Here is a 19195-nt window from a genome sequence, read left to right as displayed (position 1 = left end):
ATCAGACCCAAGCCTTAGGCCCCGAGGGTCAGGGAGAAAGACTTCTTTCTAAAACCCAACCACCCAAAGGTGAAGAAGCTAGAAAAATATTCTGCCCCTGGACAAATAAAGTGTCAATGTATGAAAGTTTCGGTATGGAATCTTTTTGTGATTGCCAGTAACACAGGTGATTCTGCGTAGGAAGAAGGAAATAGTAAGACTGGCTTCACACCTTTTGGTTAGAGGTTCAAACACCCCACTGTCGCTGGCTAGTGAATAATCCGACAGGCATGCGGAGATGCGGCGTGCCCTCCTCTCCAACCTCTTGGCACTGTCTTCTCGAAGAGTCACTGCTGCAAGTAAGGGACACACACAGGGTCAGGAAATAACAGCACCAGGGACCAGGGTCCTTGACGCTGGAGCACACACTACGTCACTGAGTGTTCCAGAGACTCGCCGGGACACGCACACACAGAGACATGCTGCGCTCTAGTCGTTTTTCATATTGGAAAATTGAAGAAATGAACTTCTGGCTACCTCTTGGATTCATAAATCTATTTCCACCCCCTTCATGAGCACACAGAACATAAGATGATGATGATAAGCCCCTCAAATGGCGCTTTCCGAAAGCCGCTCACGCTCACGAGACAGGAAAGCAGCGTTCGCCCGATGGGAACAGCAGCAGCGCTCGCCAAGAGGTCATGGTTTTCACTGCCTTCTTTACCCTGTCGGGTATTTCCCATGTTTCACACAACAAATCCTGCTTTTATACTCAGGAAAAAACATTTTAATTATCCAAATAAACCCTAGAAAAATTAGCAACCTTCAAAGCAGAGGACACAGTTGAACCCACACTCATCCTCTGAAAACGCCACCTGGGAGGCCTGTGGCCCCGGGGGAGGAAGCTGGGGCTCAAGCCTGGCTGTCTTAGTGACCTCAGGCAGGAGCCTTCCCAGCCGCCCTTCTGGGTTAGCATGCTACTATTCCTGGGCTGCTTAATTTTATCTTTCACATCTATTTTACTCAAGAGCCAAAAATAGCCATTGAAATGTTTCCTTTTAACATTTCATCAGCCGTTTCTACCCATTTCCTCAGAGCAGTAAGTTCCTTTTAACAAAACCAATACAAACGGGTATATAATCTTCCTGCGCTAAATGCAACTGTGAGCCCAGGAGTCTGTTTTCTGGCGGGTGTGCTCGGCTGGAACACGGAACGGAACTGGAAGCCCCGGCTGGGCACTCCACCACCACTCAAAGCCAGCCCCCGCTTCCATCTCTGCACTTTTCTTTGGCTAAGTTCTAGAAACGGAAAGTGTTGACCTCTGTGCCTTCCTAAATTGAGTCCACTGGTGACCATCTCTCCTTTCAACCAAATTATCATCCATACCAATGAAACACAAACACGTTCAACAGCACATGGAACACATGGGGCTGTGGCCTTTGGCCTCGCAAGGTCAAGTGGAGGCCAAGTGAAACTTACAAAGGTCTGCCATACCACATCTGGGGAATCTGCTGCTTCTCCCCCATCAGCCAGGGCTGGAAGCCGGCCTCCATCCTGGGGTGGCCAGAGGCACTGCCTCTCAGACAGCGCAGGACTCCAGAGGCCAGCTCTCCTCTTTATCCCTGCCACATGGAAGAACCCAAACACCTGGCCCTCAACTGCAAATGGAAGCCCCCCCATCCACTGCATCAATCCCAAGCAAAGGAAACCACCACTACCATTTGCATTCCCACCCTGACACATGAGGTCCCCAGACCCAACTGTAGATGCCTGCAAGGAAACGGCACCAGGTAACGAGCCTAAGCACCTGCAACCACCCCAGCCCAGGGCACAAGTCTGGCCATGTTTCCCTCTCATCATGCCATAGAAGTCAATGCAGAGAGGAAAGAAATGAAGGAGCTAATCCTCGAAGCCCAGGCTGAGTCACCGGACCCACAAGGTAGGTGGAAGTAGGAATTGCCAGGAGCAAGTCCCATCAGCAACTGCCCCGGCTGAGAAAAAGCACAGACTCCACGCTCCACACCCTGGATGCCTGCCCTAGGGCTTCAAGGCACAGAGGTGGACCCTCAGGAGCAGTGCTAGGGAGACAAGGGTCAAATCTTCCCCATGTTCATGTGAAAAATCTCTTTACTCCCTTTTCATCATTCAAGACAGACAGACAGTAAGAGCCAAGGATGTGAACACTGCTTGGTAAAAAGGAAGAAAATATAGTAAAAACCACAGCATAGCAAAGCTGCCAGGTGGCATATGACAGCAATGAACACCATTACATTCCAGAAACAAACACATACAGGGAATGAACAGTGAAAGCTTCTAGGACAGTTCTTAAACAGCTTTAGTAGCCGCCATGAATATTAACAATGAGATAACGATAAAGCCAATTGCTAAGTTGTGTTGAAGCGCAGCTATAAGATAACCCCTCCTTGGCCACACCCCAGCCATCCTGAACACATCCATTCACAGCACAAAGGTGTGCCTGGGGCCTGAGCAACAACACTGAGCGGGGGGACTCCCAAGGCCACTTACAGTGAGCGCTTCTGTCGAGCCGCATGAGAAGAGATTAAAAAAAAAAAAAGCACAAAGTGAAAACACTGGAGAATCTAAGCCAACAACATTAAACGGAGTATCAATATCATAAAAGCATCAATAAATAGATGAGCAAAGTCAAGATTTTTATGGGTTTTGATTAGCAAATACTAATGGGTAGATAACAATAGCTAAGTATTTCATAATCACAACACATTTGACTTTTAAAATCCAGGGAAGACAAAACTGCAACAAAAACGTAAATAGTATGAAAGATCACAGTGTATTGCCCCACTCCTCTGACCTGCCTTCTGTTTCCTCTGACTGATTGAAAACACAAGGAAAAAATCATTCAGAGGCTGGTTTGCAAGTTTGGACAATTTGATTTTTTAGCTTACAAAAATTTTGTCTTACTAAGACTTGCTGGGGCCAAACTTAGACCGCAATGTTCCAAGCACAGCTGATACATGATGGGGCAGGGGAGGCGAGGGGCCCCCCTGTGTCCATGCCTGAAGCTGGCTACCCAATCCGGCCCTCATTTCAAGTTTCTAAGGACACAAATTAATGTGTCCTTGGAACAATGTAATATACGTAATATATAAAACCACCACCAGGTGGCAATATCATAAAAGGTACCGCTAGGCGGCAGTGTCGCCCAAGAATCCACCACCGATGTCATATAAGAATCAACCACCAGATGGCAGTGTCAGTCAAGAATTTATCGGCAGTGTCATATAAGATTCCGCCACAAGATGGCAGTGTAACACAAGAAATAATCACTAATGCGCTATGACTCCACCACGAGATGGCAGTGTCTACACACGTAAGCAAATAATTCCCAATCTAAGAAGTTTCAACCATTATAGCATCTGCCAAGGAAAAGCGAAAGAAAAATAAAGAAATTAGGATGTGAAATTAAGTCAGCCCTTCTCCCTCCCATTCTGTCTCTCCTCTGGCCCAAAGTGGCCCTTGGGCCTTGTGCAGATTTTATGCCTAACTAGACTGACATTCTGGAATCTCAATCCCTTAAGGAGAAGGTGGTGGGAGAGAGGAGGGAGACTAAGAAAAAAGTCCTAATTGGATATTTATTTTTTGACTGAATGGAAAAAACATGGAGCAATCAATCTGTGGTTATAAAGAGGAACAAAGCAAATGAAGGATACCTGCATATATGGACTTCAGAAACAATGTATCTGGGGATACCAAAGTGTGTTGCAAACACAGGGGCAGACACCAAAATAGAGATGCCAAAAAGCCATGGGGCAGTCTCAGAACATGACGGCCTCCGGTTACGCACATAAGTGCCAACAGACTACTGTTTTATAGAGTGATCAACCTATCCATTGATCTACCAATCCATCTCTCTCCTGGGTAATAGAATGGTGGTGAACGGAAGGGGTTACAAAGATCACTGCATTCAAGGATGGAAAAAGTGACACTCAGTCCAGATATGTGTTCAAGGTCACACAGCTAGAAGTGGACAGGGCAGGGAACAAAAGCTTGGTCTCCCAGGTGCTAGTCTGAAGCTGTTGCCACTACACCACACTGGTTCTGCTCTCTAGTTTTATTTCTACCCTTTGCCGCATAAATACTCCATAGTACGTGACTAGGGTCTCTCAGCCTCAGTCCTCTTGACATTTGGGGCTGGATCATTCTCAAGGCCGGGGGCGGGTGCCGCCCTGTATGTGGTAGGGTGCTTAGCAGCATCCCTGGCCTACACTCGCCAGATGCCAGGAGCATCTCCCATCCCCTAGTTGTGACAACCAAAACTGTTTCCAGACATTGCCAAGTGTTCCCCAGGGGCAGGAGGCAAAAACACCCCTGGCGAAGATCCACTATGCTGCACAAGTTATCTAGTGCTTGCCTAAACGGAATATTTAAAACGTTTTTGCTGTGCAAATAAAAGTCAGTTAAATGTGCTGAACTTCAGGAATGGGAGACCTTGTTCTTGATCCTCTTTAAAACCCAAGGAAGATAAAGTTGCCATGGGTTGGCTCAGAAAAGCACATGGGGTCAACGTTCCCTTCAATAGGAGTCTGGTCTTCCAAGCAGGCTACATGCTGAAAGGCCCCGGCTCCAAGGAGGAGCTGAACCAACACCAACTGAATGGATGAGGCGCCACGGAGCTCTGTGTTTCTCCATTTGAAGAACCACCAGAGAAACTGATTCAGTAGAAATGACTGATACTTACGGGCATGTCTTTTGAAATTACACATTATTTTCACTTCCACATTTGATAGAATTATGTTCTTGAGAACTATAAAAGATAAAGAGATGTCAAAGCAACAAAAGAAGTCGAGATTTCCACTAGCTACAACCAGACACCAGTTGGCATAATGGTCTCAGGCGGGCACACACTGACGGTTCCATCTCGGCACACATGCTGCAAAGGTCATGAAGGCCCTAGTACATCTCTAGCAGCCTCTGAACGTGGAAGACTGTGTGGTTCTTACCCTAGTTTTGAACAATTAAGTATTTTTTGAAAACAAGCCAAGTACCTAGGAAAGACAACTTTGTCATTTTCAGTGATCTTTCCCCAACACAGACCAGAAAGGGCAGGTGTGTGCTCTTCCCGATCACATCAACATTCCTAAATGGAAAGCTCACCATGGACCTGGAAAGCCAGCGGTCCTCACTCTGGCCCCCCGTGGTTTCCTCCCTGCAGGTAACCCTCACCCTGCAGGAGGCCGCATCCGCACTTACTTCCACCCACAGGAGCGCTGGCTGGTGGGGGTCCTGGCTCGTGTGGCCCTTCCCCGTCCCCAGGGACCCCGTGTGGCTGAAGGGCCGCCATGCCTGGTAAGTCTTCATCCCCCAGAGCCGAAGCATGCACCCGCAGTCTGTCCAGGGCACCCAGGCCTGGCCCCTCACAGCTGTCCGCCAGCTGCGCCAGCGGTGAGTCCCGTGAGGCAGGGAGGAAGGGCGTATCCAGGGGCGAGCTTGGGGGCGACAGCGAGGACAGGGAGGAGCGGGAGGACAGCGACGCCAGGGACTGGGGTGTGTCCAGGGACCGCCTCTGCTTGTGGAAGCCCGAGGGGCCTGCCGGCTCTGTAAAGGTGGCATCTCGCCCCAGCGAGTCGAAGGGAATGAGGTCGAAGCGTAGAAGCTGGCCGCCCTCAGCGTCAGGCTTCTCGTACTGCGGGAGGCCGTAGATGTCCGTGAAGCTGACTGAGCTCAGGGAGCCCCGGCTGGAGGCCAGAGACCCGCGGCTGGAGGCCAGGGACCCGCGGCTGCTCCCCGAGGACACCGTCAGGGTGCTGGCACACAGGCTGAAATGAGACAGCATGGCCATGTGAGATGGCAGAGCAGCCACCCCTGCTTACCCTGTGAGCACGGAAAGGGCGGCAGAGAGCAGTGGGCAACAGCAGAGACCCGTGCCCAAGTCCCAGTCCCAGTCCCGGCTGGAACGCATAGTAGCCAGGTACACTTGCTCAAGCCATTCACCCGCTCTGGGCTCCCACGGGCTCACTGGGGCCGAGGTGAGAACAGTTCCCACCTTGGGCACTGTTAGGAGGAATATCTGAGAAAATGACACATCTAAGGCCCTTGACATTACGCTCTATCATACGGTAAGAGATGAGGAAATGTGCGCAGGGCCATTCTTGAGCAGCCAAATCTTACTAGCTTAAAAAATGCATATGCTTTTAAAAAAAATAAAATAAAAATGTGCACGTGTATAGATGTACACTTCTGAAGCTGTTAATTAGGTTACAAAATCCTTGAATACATTTGACTTCACGCCTCTTATTTACCCTGAAGCCAAATGTGGTTCTCTCCATAGTCCTTGAGTCATACAGTAGTAGCATTTTAAAAATATAATGTATCCATTCTGTGTTAACAACACTTCAGGTCAAGCTCCAGTAGGAGAAAAACAAGCTACAAGAAGCAAGTTCATGTACCAGTCATTGGAACACGATGATCAAATGCTGTTTTCTCTTTGAAAGTAACCTACCTTTTTAACTGGGACTGGAGGTAGGACGTTAAGCGGGTGGCTTCTTCCAGCTGCATAAGCAGACAATTCCTTTTCTCCTGAAGCAGAATCCTGTAGGTAAGAAAACAGTCAATTAGTACATTTCAAAGACAGGGAGAATATTTTCCTAACAAGACATTCCACTATCAATTCCCCCCAGCTGAGTTAGGTTGCAATGACCACCCATTCTAAAAGCACCCAGGTCACAAGTGCCCACATCACAGAGACTGCTTTTGTCCCATTTGAAAAATACTGGTACCCTGAGCAGTGCCTGCTACTCTGTGGAAGCTCCAGGCACAGGGCACGGGGGAGGGGATGCGTGAGAGGAGGAGTGGGCACAGGGATGGGTCAATGTGTGGCTGGGTGGGTGAGGTACAGGTGGACAGATGGGTGGTGGCTGGATGGGTGGGCGGCTAGATGGGTAGATGGGTGGGCGGCTAGATGGGTAGATGGGTGAGCGGCTAGATGGGTGGGTGGCTGGGTGGGTGGGTGGGTGGCTGGGTGGGTGGGTGGGTGGATGGCTGGGTAGGTGGCTGGATGAGTGGCTGGGTGGGTGGGTGGCTGGGTGGCTGGGTGGGTGGCTGGGGATGGCTGCTTGGATGGATGGGAGGAGGAGTAGGTGAGCAGAAGGACAGATAACCAGCAGATGAGCTCAAATGCAGAGCACGCAGTCATCTGTTGAAATTCCTTGGAACAAATCAGATTCCCTCATCCTAGGCCACCTTCTAGAGAAGAACAAATACAATTCTAAGATCTACACAGTTCAAACATTAGAAGCAAATGAAACGAAACAGCAGCTGTGGCCATCTCCAGGTCATGGGGTTGGAGGCATTTTCGTTTTCCTTCCTTCTACTTTTTTCTACTTAGTAGTTTTCTAGAATAAAATTTGTTCCTACTACAGTAAGCCCACCACCTAGAATCGAGCCTACCATGGATAGGCACTCAATAAACAGTTGTTGGACAAGTCCAGGAATAAATATGTTTGCCTCTAGAAGGAAACACTCCTGTTTACAAATCGAAATGACACTGATGTGTGGCCACAGCAGGCCCCTTTAATACCTTCCTCTTTCCACCAACAGGGAAGGGGACATGCCGCAGGGGTTTAAAGAGCTTGGTTAGGTAGGAGTGAGAGGAAACCAGACATGGTGTCCGACGGCAGCCTGGGATTCAGAGAATCCCACCTGGCCAGTCACTCACAAGCTGTGTGGCCTTAGGCAAATGTCTCACCCTCTCTGAGCCCTTAGTTTCATTACCTGTAAAAATGGCGTCCACAATCTCCAGCTCAGTGAACTGATGGTGCATAGATAAAATAATGTACGGCAAATGACGCGTGATCGACAAAGAGCTGCTATCACCCATAAAGGAAACAGATGCGCCACCAACTTAGGATAAGGAAGACAAACCAGTCTGAGTTTGTTTACAAGTTTCAACCACATACCATAAATTCTGACGAGCCTTTGTTTCTCCTGATGCAAACAAAATTCCAAATGGTGCCATGCAGAGGTCAGTTGGCAAGAGAGCACAAGCATCATCCTAAATGGAGCCATGACACAACCCACTTTCAAGTTCAATATCATATATTAAAACCAGTTGTTTCCAAAGCATGATCCAAAGACCCCTGTGGATCCCCGAAACTCTTTCAGGGATCCTATGAGTTCCCCTCTTTCCCAATGGCATATCAGTACACAGCTAGATAGTCTTCACGTATTCACTCAAAATGACCCTATCTCAACAGGCCGAATACGCCAATGACCAAAGCAGCTGCCTTCTAGCCAGTCAGACGCTAAAGAGATGGATAGCAAGGGCAAATAATACCACTCTTCTCACTATAGTTTGTTTCAAAAAAGTTATCAGTCATAAAAATGTTACTAATATTAACACATAATAGGATTTTTAGTGTCTTTTTTTATTTTTTGAGATAGGGTCTTGCTCTGTTGTGCAGGCTGGAGTGCAGTGGTGTGATCAGAGCTCACTGCAACCTCCATCTCCCAGGCTCAAGCCATCCTCCCACCTCAGGCTCCCAAGTAGCTGGGAACACAGGCACGTGCCACCACACCCAGCTAACTTTTGCATTTTTTGTAAAGATAAGGTTTTGTCATGTTGCCTAAGCTGGTCTCGAACTCCTGAACTAAAGTAATCCCCCTGCCTTGGCCTCCCAAAGTGCTGGGATTACAGGCGTGAGCCACTGTGCCCGGCCTATTGTTATCTTTAATAAATAAATATTTTAAAAATTTCCCAGGGCTAACTTCTAAATTAGTAAATACTGACAGATAAAAATCCACATAAACACTGATAGGTCCCTGGGTGGGGGAAAAAGGAAAAACGAAACAATTAGAAAAAGGAACTTTTAAAAAAACAATATAAACAAAAGCTCTTTGGGATCCTCAGCATTTTAACATTGGAAGGAGGTTCTGAGACCAAAATGTTTGAGAACAGCCGTAATAAACTCTTGAGTAGAATTTTCTAAGATTACACTTACCTATGATATTTTAGTTTTTAAGGAAAATGTTTTGATAGCTTGTACAAATGAAAGTAACTTTTAAAAAGCAATTCTGAAGTTCCACTGAGGGGCTTATAGAAAGGCACACTGCTTTGTATGCACTGCCTCATTCCTTACTGGTCTTTGGATTCTATCCCTGCTTTACAGACGAGGAAACTCATATAAAGTAACTTGCCTCTGCTACACAAGTTCAAAGCTCGGTCGGGCTGGCTTGACTCCAAAGCCAAGACACATTACCAACAAACAGGCATTTCCTTTACTGCTGAAAAACATTTCCCCAATTTTCTATGATACTCACATCCTACCTAATGCTTATCAAGGGCGATATCCTCAAAAACCCCATCGTTTTCAGAAGATGGAAAGCCGAGAGTTTTAAAAGGGAGTTTAAAAGGGAGTTCAAAATACACCACTCACTGGGCTTTGGAGTTGTAACTTGGAACCCACTCTCACAAGCACTGGGACACTATTAAGTCACAGAGGACTCCAGGGGCAGAGACGACACCAGCAGAGCATATCTGGCGGCAAACACTGACCAGCCCCAGGAAGCAATTTGTTGTAGGGAATTTACCCAAGCCCAGTCCAAGGCTATTAACTTTTTTCTTAATGCTTTTCAGAAATTCTAACCCAACCTAAATTCTATTAGCTCAAATCCCAAATTAATAGAATCTCAATTGAGTTCTTACTGAAAACTGGCTCCACTCTTGAGTGACCAGGGTAGAATTTCCAACCCATTGCTAAATCCATCGGCGCATTCCAGCTCTGTTTTCACACATATGACATACAGAAACATTCATATGTGTGGCTCAGTTTTAGACTGTCTTTAGTCATGACTTATTTTCAGATTGTTTTATCTGTAGTGAAAAAAGTTTTAGATCAAATTCCCCCCTTCTATCCAGTACAACACATTTGTCATTATACAAACAGGTGCATATCGGAGCATGCAAGAGACAGTACATCTGCATACAAGATCACACACAAGTGCCCATGAGTGCCCACATGTGCAGTCTAATTTTATGCTGGTTATTCTGAAAGTTGCAGATGACTAAAAATGTAACTTCCTTACCAAACAGGGGCCACGCTGGCAATAACTGAGCCACCTAAAAACTAGCTGGGACATAAACTGCTAAAATGAGAATCAGACATTTGCCTGACTTCTGTACATATTTTTTCAACAAAAAGAAAAGGGGATACAGTTTCCTGGCAGAAAACTGGCCAGGGCCCAACTCCTAAAGCACATAGCCTTGTGTCCCCAATTCAAAGGAAACGAACTTCAAAGAATATTTACCACTGCTATGAAAAGGAGTAGAAAAGTAAGCTAACAGATTAAGAAAATATAAAGTCTAATTTACTGTCTTTATTTACTTTACATAAAGTACTGTATTGTAAAAATGTCATTAAATTATAACAAAGGAAAATGTGACTTCGGGTTCGGCAGAACCAAATTTTTGCTTTTTGATAGATCTTTCCTTTTGAATCACCCCTATAATAAAAGCCGTCATCCTTGGAAAGAGAATTTCTCAGGATGGCAGGTATCTTGCAACAGAGCTGTGGGGTTCTCTGTTGAACATCAGCATCTTGTATAAATGCCTGCCACACACTAACATGAGCAAGCTAAAACAACAAAGGATGTCGCAAGCGTTGACAGGAGCCATCTGAGATTATCTAGGGTATGTGTCCTTCACCTCAATTCTGCTCCCTCAGCCCAGGAGACGTGCACCAGCTCCCTCGGGAGATGCTGGCTCTGAGCAGCTGGGAGGCCGCCGCATGTATCATCTGCCGGGGCGGGAGGCCTGAAGGAGGTGCGCATCTCTCTCTTTCTTGCCCGGATGACACCCCCAGCCCAGCACATGCCTCCCATTTGCTTCTGATGACACTGCAGGTGAGACAGGCAGACTGGGCCCAGTTCCACAGCTGGCACAGCTCAGCCTTAAGGCACTAACCTCACTCTCTCTCTGTACCTGGCCCACGCCGGATCTCCTAACGCTGCCAGCCTGTGCTGGGGGAAGCCTCCTACCATGTGGCCCCATGCTTGCAAACTGCAAGCACCCCTCCAATGAAGGGAGGTGGCGTGGAGAAATGGGCCCTGTGTGCACCAGCACAGAAGGCCCAGAGCTACAAGAGCCCCACCCCCATGCAATGTGCGTGCAAGTGCTTAGCACATGTGGATGTGCTTTTCCGGCCAAGGTCATTTAGTGGCAAATTCAGGAAACACGCTCAGGGCAATTAGGTCCTGATAGAGGGCTCTGAGCCCCAGGACTCAGCACCTGGGCTGGTCCCACGTGAGACCCCCATGTGAGTCAAAGCTGGTCCGGCTTTGCTATCCCCGCCCTTGAACCCAGGCATCAGGGCTAACACTGGCTCCATGGAGGGCTGCAGACTTGTACTCAGGGGCCACAGCACTCAGGTGTGCTGGATTTCCATGTGGTGACAGCAGCCACAGTCAAGGGAGTGTGGGTGTGGGGCCCTAAGACGCAGGTGGCATTTGTGGGGCCAAGTCCATCCCCGTTCACAGAGAAGCAACAGGAACTCCCAGGCCCTCCTATGCAGAACACACGTACGAGAATATCAGGGGTGGAACAGAAGGAAATGGTTAGGCGAAAACAAATGCAGCCGTGCAAGAGCACAGTAGAAAACTTCAGCGGCGCAGTTCCTTTCACATTCACATTCTCCTCGCGGTTGATTCTGGGTGAAGTGACAGGGCATGCCACCATCTCAGGCAAAATGAAATTCACCTGCCTCGGACTCTGAGCTCAACTCTCCAAACACCACTACTTCCCTCTGAGGCTGCCGTGAGTCCCTCGTGCCAAGCCACAGACATGTCTCCTATGAAAGTGACCCCTGAACATCCAAGCATAAAGGACGCCCAACAATACAGACAACCATCGTGAAATAGGAGTAAGAGCATCTGAACAGATCGAATCATCCAAGCGTCTATTATGCCTCTGTGGAGCTGCTCATGTGATCTCAAGGGGGCAAGACCTTAACATGTCGGGGAGGGGCTGCTCTCCAAAGCCCAGCTGATAGCCACAGAGAAACTGCTGTTAAGTGTGAAAAGCAGGCCCAGCCTTTGACACAATCTGCAATCTCACACAGCAAATGGAAACCAGGACACATGGCGCATGAGGAAAGGCGGAATGACTCAGTGCCACCCAATACCAAAGCCACCATGCTGGCTTTGCATGTCCTGCGTGGTGAAGGAGCCTCAGGGCAGACCCATGACAGGTGGCCAGCTTCCCAATGCCAGAGAAGAACAGGCCCTCCTGGCTAGAAATCAAAGTTGGAGAGGAAAGCAGGAGGTGGATACCCACCATGCTCACCACGTCAGGAACAGGGAATTCTTCCCCCATGCAACAGAGCTGCCCCAGCCGGAGCGGGACCACAGCCTGCTCAGGGCACCGTCCCACAAAGGCAGGTGAAAGCAGCGAGCACCAGCTTTGGGAAGGGTGGGACACGGGGGGAGGTGGAGGTCACCCATCTTCCCTCACTCCTTCCCCCTTGTCAATCACCTCCTGCTTTGGAGCAGAGGCTCCAGAGACCCAGGGAATAGAAGGCAGTGCCCCCCACCGCACACCCCTCCTGGGCCAGGGAACATCCAGGCAGGAGAGGCTCTGAGCAATCATCAGGAACACCCTCCAGCCACACACAAGCCATCCCATGGAGTTTTTCCAGCAGGCTTTCCGCTGGAGGTTATGTCCCCTCAACCCACCTCTCTGTGGCGCCCTGTGCGGAGGTGGCCCGTGCACGCCGCAGCTCCTCCTCCAGGCGCTCCCGCTCCTCCTCCAGCCGGGCCACATCTCCCGCGGAGCGGCGCTGTGCGATGATGAGCTGAAGCTCCTGCATCAGGGCCTCCTTCTCCTTGATGAGCTGCAGCCGGTCCCTGTCAGCCTCGGCCGTGCCTGGCCAGGACTCGTTGTCAAGCCGGGCCAGCTGCTGCTGGATGTTGGCGACTCTGCAAGAGAGGGAGGAAACAAGGACATCGGCGGACTGAAAACGCCATCTTCACACCATCTCCACGTCTCACACTGATTCTGTAAACTCCCTTTGCCAAACAAGTAGTGAAATGATTGCACCAAGCGACCCTTACACTTAAAAGGATTTGGAAACAATGGGTCCTAAAAAATGGTGCAGAAGTCCTTTCCTGAAGCTCCCTTAGCCTGAGATTCGAGATGACAATAACCCCATCGTGCCTGTTCCAAAGAACTGACAAAAAGGCCAGCAGCCCTCAACATGCCCATACTCTGAGTGGCTCAGACTCCTGATTTCCTACATGAAACTGTCCTAGAGCAGGAGGGAGTCTGCTTGTTTCTTCTGCCCACCCTCATCAGTAGCTAAACAGCATGCTGGACCCCCAGAAATGCTGCCAGCTTCCCGCCTCCTCAGTTGTGTCTCACCACTGTCAGCCGCCTTAGCAAAATAACAAGAGAGAAATGCAGTCATCATCTGGCCTCCTGAAGGAAAGACCTTCAAAGCCCCATGCTCCATGTCTTCTGGTTCTGTGTGCTCCTTCCTGCACCAGAGCCGCTGGCCATACATGAATTCAAAACACCTTTCAGAGAGCAAGTGAGCACTTGACAAAAGCTGAGTGCATTGAACAGTGAACAAACACGCCTACAAATATGTGAGAGGACGAGAGGCAGCCCTTTGAGTGTGGATGCTGGTGAGAGATGATATGGGTGGATGCAAAGCGCAACAATCCTCAAGGTGGAAAAACAGACTGCATTACTTTTTGTGTCATGAGGTGCTGTCGAATGCAGATTAAGTGAAACAGATGTGGCCTGTATTTTCAAAGTATCCTTTAAAAGTAAGAGTAGAATGTTTTAAGCCCTTTAAGTAGGGTTAAAGATGAGGGATATGTTTCCAGGGAGAAACTAGGAATGGCAAACTCAACCTGAACCCTGTGCTGTGGAGGACATAGTTTGGCATACTCAGCCAAAAACAAAATCCAAAGACTTCTCTGAGATCACAAAGAGCTGTGAGAACAGGGAAGTGGCAGGCACACATAGCCCTACATCCTCCGAGGGAGATGCAGGGCAGAGGTGCTCCTGAGACTGCCTCCTCCTGTGCCCGTGGTGCACGGCACTAATCAAGGCTGGCTTCCCACCTTCTGGCTCTAGACCTCAGAATCCTCTACACTATGAGCCATGTGGATATCCCCAATTGACTAGCATTGCCACACATGTTAAAACCTGCCACCCAGCCCTGTGCCAAGTCAGGCTCCACCTAAACTAGACACGAGCACACGGACTCATGAGGATTGGGAATGACTCCCTCTCTAGCCACCAAACGAATCTGAAAACCCACAGTTAAGGAAAGAAATGGGTATACAAGTTATAGTTTAAATGTATGCATTTTACTCAAGTCCACTTCAACAAGGTAAAGACACTAGTTGAATGTCAGTAGCTTTATTAGATAAGTTATTTTCTAACTTAAAACTCATTTCCGGAAAATGTGTTGGAAGATGGTGCCAAACCATGTCACCAGAAAAACTAATGACAGAGGCAGTTGAACAGGGCTAGGAATCCAACTGGGCTTAAGCGTCCACCTATGTCTAATTAGTGTAATTAAAATTTATGGCAGTCATATACCCAAAACCCAAGGAAAATATACTCCAAGCAAACCCACAAATAAGTCAGTGCTAAATCAGACATTATACTCAATGACATTTCTGGAACATTCTACAGCAGACCAAGACAAGAAATAAATATAAAAGATGAAGAACAATGAGCAAGTCTGTGTCCTCATACTTTTTTTCATTTCCATTTATCTGATCCACAGGAAAGTCTATCTGAGCCCAGCTAAATTTTGCCCAACCATTTTGTACTCATACTAATTATCATACATATAATATAAACAGACATATTTTACAAAGCACTCCTTTTGAGTTTTCTGAGCCTTAAATATGAAGAGATCAAGATTCCATTTGAGTCTGCCAGCTCTAGGTTAGCTGCTAGCTGCTAGCCTACTACACCTTCAGCAGCTAGGATTCAAGCTGCTGAAGGTGGCAGAAGATCCAATTCCGGATAATCACACCCTTTCCAGGAAAATCTCAAGTAATATGCACTATCAGAAAAAAAAGAATGAGGAAAAAAAAGAATTATAGGAGGGAGGAGAGGCAAAGGGCAAGTTTCAAAAGACCTGTCTGCTGCAGGCATAAAGAAACAGAGCAGCAGCCCAAATTAAACCATGCCCTGTCACTTCCCACATCTGGCAGGAAAAATATGCAAGGACACATGGCAAGGTACGACCTCTCCAGCAGAAATAAAATCTGGATGAGGCTGACTTCTTGCAACCCATCTGGAAATGTTTTGGCTGTGCTGAACACCAGGCAAACATTTCTGTGCCTAAGAATTGTGGGGTTTAATAATAAAATTTCAAAACAATGCAACAATGCAAACAATCTCATCTTCATTTCAGAGCTATATATGAATCTAGAAGAAACTGGAATATATTGGAAAGTTCAATTTCTTTGTTCCCATGTTCTACGTGTGAACATTTGGGACCTGCTTCAGCTAGGTCGAGAGAGGCACATCTGTCTGTCTGTCTGTACTGGAAGCCAAAAGCACTAGGATTCCTTCAACAATCGATTGTTCTTAAGTCCCCGTGAGACAGACAAGACGGCTCTGCCTTTAAAACCGTATGACTTGTCTACCTTGCCATGGGCCGGAAATGAGCCATCTGCAAGGAGTATCTTTAGTAGTTAGGTTTACTTGAAGGAACAGACTTCCTGCCTAAGGCTAAACACAGATGTACTGAGTTTCAGTGCACCTTCTTCTACATCCATGCCAAACAGCTGATCCACCGGTTGGAGCCTCGCTCTTGTGAGTGCTGTTGTTCCAATTTTGGGTATTAAAGGAAAAACAATTTCCAGAAAGGCTTTTCTTTGAAATATCATTTCAGTGAAATTAAATACACGGAAGTAAAGCAAGGTCATGGTTAAAGTTTGCAAAAAAATAACTTTCCCAAGTTTTTTGTAAAGAGAACTAATAGCAGCTTAAAATTAGAGAGGATTTTTTTTTTTTTCTGTAAGTCAACTATATTCTTCAGTGATTCTTATTTCTGAGGGGTAATGAATTTTATGGCCTATATAAAATCTCTCCCGAATGCCTTTAAAAGCCTTAAAATATATGTCCCCGTGTCCTGATAGTGAAGAAAGCAAATGTTCAATCAAGCATGCAGGTTTTTTATTTATTATGTGATTCCCAAACTCTATTCCCTGAGCAGGTCTAATGTAGACAGACATAAAATATGAATCATTTTTCCCTTATGATTTTTGCCCTAACACTTTTCTGTTACAACCCAGGCACCATTAAACCATGAACGAAAACCTGCATTTATGCCGCAGAAACTATTTAGACTCTCACAATTCACATGAAAATCTTAAATACAATTTGCATTTTTATAGGAAAACAATGCACTTTTAATAATAAAAAGTTCTGAGGCATATCAAGAATAATCCCCAATTATTTGAATTTATACCAAAAATCTGCAGTCTACAATATCATTTCTCATGTTCCTAAAATCCTGCTGCTTTCTGGAATAGCAAGCAGAACTCCGGACAGCCCGTGGTCCTATCCCACGGTGATGAGTCATGAGGGATCCCAATGGCACATTCCAGGACACGGTGTCAGCTTAGAGCCTCATACCTCCAGATTGCAATTATGGCTACAGGTTTGATACTTCTTACATTTTTTCTTAGTTTTCTTGTTGTAAATACCCTTTTAAATAAAAAGCAAAGGTTAAAGAAAACATCAGCTGAAATGTAAAGAGAACTAATAGCAGCTTAAAATTAGAGAGGATTTTGAAATCACCTGATTTTGAAATCACGGACAATGAAATCACTTCAGCTGATTGAACTAAACTAGCGTCCATTCTACTCAACTCTTTTATGTCAGAAGTTTGAGAAGTCTAAATCTAGAATATCTGGGATAAGAAAGGTCTACTAATAGACCAATATCTCACCCCGTCCTCAGATTCCCAGCCCTGACATCTTCTCCCTTTACAACAGACAGATCTTCAGAGAGCAACTTCATCAAATAAAAAGTAGCAAGTCTACAGGCTTCCTCACATTGACCAGAATAGGGAAGACAGAGCCGCAGTGGCAAAGATGCTTTTCTTTATTTCTCACAACTGTGCCCCACCCCTAAAACCCAGATACGAAGTCATTTGAGAAATGAAGAAAAAATCCAAGTGATTGATCAAATTCAACTGGAATCATAACACTATACTGATCCCCGACAACGGATGAACAGCAGGACTGATCCTGGCAACAAAAACTAAGAGGCAGAGAAACTGGATGGACCGAATGTTTTGTTCCTATCTGGACTGAGAGTGTTTCTATGGTAACAGCTACAGTTTGTGCACAGATCTGGAACAAGTGCTCTTAAGTTAAAAATAAGGAGCCATCTGCGTCATCGGGATTGCTTCAAGAAGACTTGCTCTTTCAACTTCACTTTTAAAATTTCTGAAATTTTTAAATCAGTAATGTGAATATTCCTATCATTAGGTCTGCCTCGGGAATCTGAAGAGGCATTCCTGAGGCAAGGTGCAAGCAGTCCTTTTGGTACACTTCACAAGACCCACAGTTAAAAACACCAAACTGGTCATCATGACAGTGGTCGTTTGGCCAGAAAATTCTCTAGAAATCATACCACCCACTCAGAATTATGAGTTCCACTTCCACAAACTTCCTTTAAATCCGAATATATATGAAATCCAGCTGGGTGGGGTGGCTCACACCTGTAATACCAGTACTTTCGGAGGCTGAGGCGGGTGGATCACTTGAGGTCAGGGAGTTCGAGACCAGCCTTGGCCAACATGGTGAAACCCTGTCTCTACTAAAAATACAAAAATTAGCCTGGTGTGGTGGCACGTGCCTGTAATCCCAGCTACTCAGGAGGCTGAGGCACAAGAATTGCTAGAACCCAGGAGGCGGAGGTTGTAGTGAGTCAAGATCGCGCCACTACACTCCAGCCTGGGTGATAGAGCGAGATCCTGTCTCAAAAAAAAAAAAAAAGAAAGAAAGAAAAAAAAAAGGGAAAAAAAATCTGAATATATATATGAAATCCCTCATTGTCCAGAATTCGGCAGTTTTGACAATTTCCCACATCTTAAAAACAATCTCAAATATATACGTGCAAGGAAAGACCTCCAAAATGCCTGAGGCATAAACTTCTCCACCATTCAGAAGTGGCAAAGCACAGGAGGTTCTGCAGAGGATATACATGATGGTTCACTTTGTGTATCAACTTGCCTGGGCTATCACTTGCCCAGATAGCTGGTAAAACATTATCTCTGAGTGTGTCTGGGAAGGAATTTCTGGAAGAGATAAGCATGTGAATCAGTGCACTGAGCAAAGAAGGTCCACCCTCACCAATGTGGGTGGGCACCATCCAATTCATTGAGGGACCGAATAGAGCAAAAGGGTGGAGGAAGGGTGAATTCTGTCTCTTCTTGAGCTGGGACATCCACCTTCTGCCCTCAGACACCAAAGCTCCTAGTTCTCAGGCCTTCAGACTCTGGGACTTACACCATGACCACCCACCCACCCACCCACTTCAAACCCCACCCCACCCCCAGTTCTCAGGCCTTCAGACTTGGACTGAATTACACCACTGGCTTTCCTGGGTCTCTGGCTTGCAGAGAGTGGGACTTCCTGGCCTCCATAATTGTGTGAGCCAATTCCTATAATAAAACAATCTCTATGCCTTCTCCTCCCTACCCCCACTGTTGCTAGTTCTGTTTCTCCGCAGAACCCTAATACAGTAGGGAAGCTAAGCTTTCAGGGTGAAATGATTTCAGGAATGAGAGCTGGGAGATTAATGTCCAAGGGCGAAGTAGCAGAATGAAAAGACGACACTGAATAGTGGCACTAATATAATAGAAGTTCACCTGGGCAAGAGAAAAGGGCACATGGTGTCCCTTAGGCTTGGAATGAGGGGGCTGGGAAAAACACATTATTCTTTGCTAACACTGCCACTAAGAGCAACGTGTTCTTTTTCATGCTTTGGTGGGTTGATGGGTGTACATGATGCCTTCCTGCTCATGGCACACCACTTCTCCAGGGGACAGTCACAGGGATGTCAGGGACATTGTGTCCCAGCCTGATCAAGGGGGCTGAGGAAGAGACCATGGACAGGACCTCAAAGCCACCATGCTTTGCCTGTGGTGCTCAGCACCTGGCTTCTGGAATGTTAATGTTTGTTCTACAAGAATGAGTTCTT

General features: G+C 46.8%; 2 protein-coding genes across 2 annotated transcripts in view; both read right to left on the bottom strand.

Moving 5' to 3' along the window:
* Positions 1 to 19195, bottom strand: part of CLCN4 (chloride voltage-gated channel 4) — a 508359-nt gene that overhangs the window by 114722 nt on the left and 374442 nt on the right. The gene's annotated exons all lie outside the window — the stretch shown is intronic.
* The window catches only part of WWC3 (WWC family member 3), a 128824-nt gene that overhangs the window by 21484 nt on the left and 88145 nt on the right, over positions 1 to 19195 (bottom strand). Inside the window, exons 9-12 of the mRNA XM_050776579.1 lie at positions 12682 to 12924; positions 6458 to 6547; positions 5209 to 5774; positions 212 to 332 (exon numbers count right to left, since the gene is read on the bottom strand). Coding sequence (XP_050632536.1) covers positions 212 to 332; positions 5209 to 5774; positions 6458 to 6547; positions 12682 to 12924 — 1020 coding nt within the window. The remainder of the gene's footprint in view (positions 1 to 211; positions 333 to 5208; positions 5775 to 6457; positions 6548 to 12681; positions 12925 to 19195) is intronic.

The sequence above is a fragment of the Macaca thibetana genome, chromosome X, assembly GCF_024542745.1.
Source record: "Macaca thibetana thibetana isolate TM-01 chromosome X, ASM2454274v1, whole genome shotgun sequence".
In the NCBI taxonomy this organism is placed as follows: domain Eukaryota; kingdom Metazoa; phylum Chordata; class Mammalia; order Primates; family Cercopithecidae; genus Macaca; species Macaca thibetana.
Note: the sequence above shows the minus strand (reverse complement) of the source record. Positions and strands in the feature narration are given on the sequence as shown.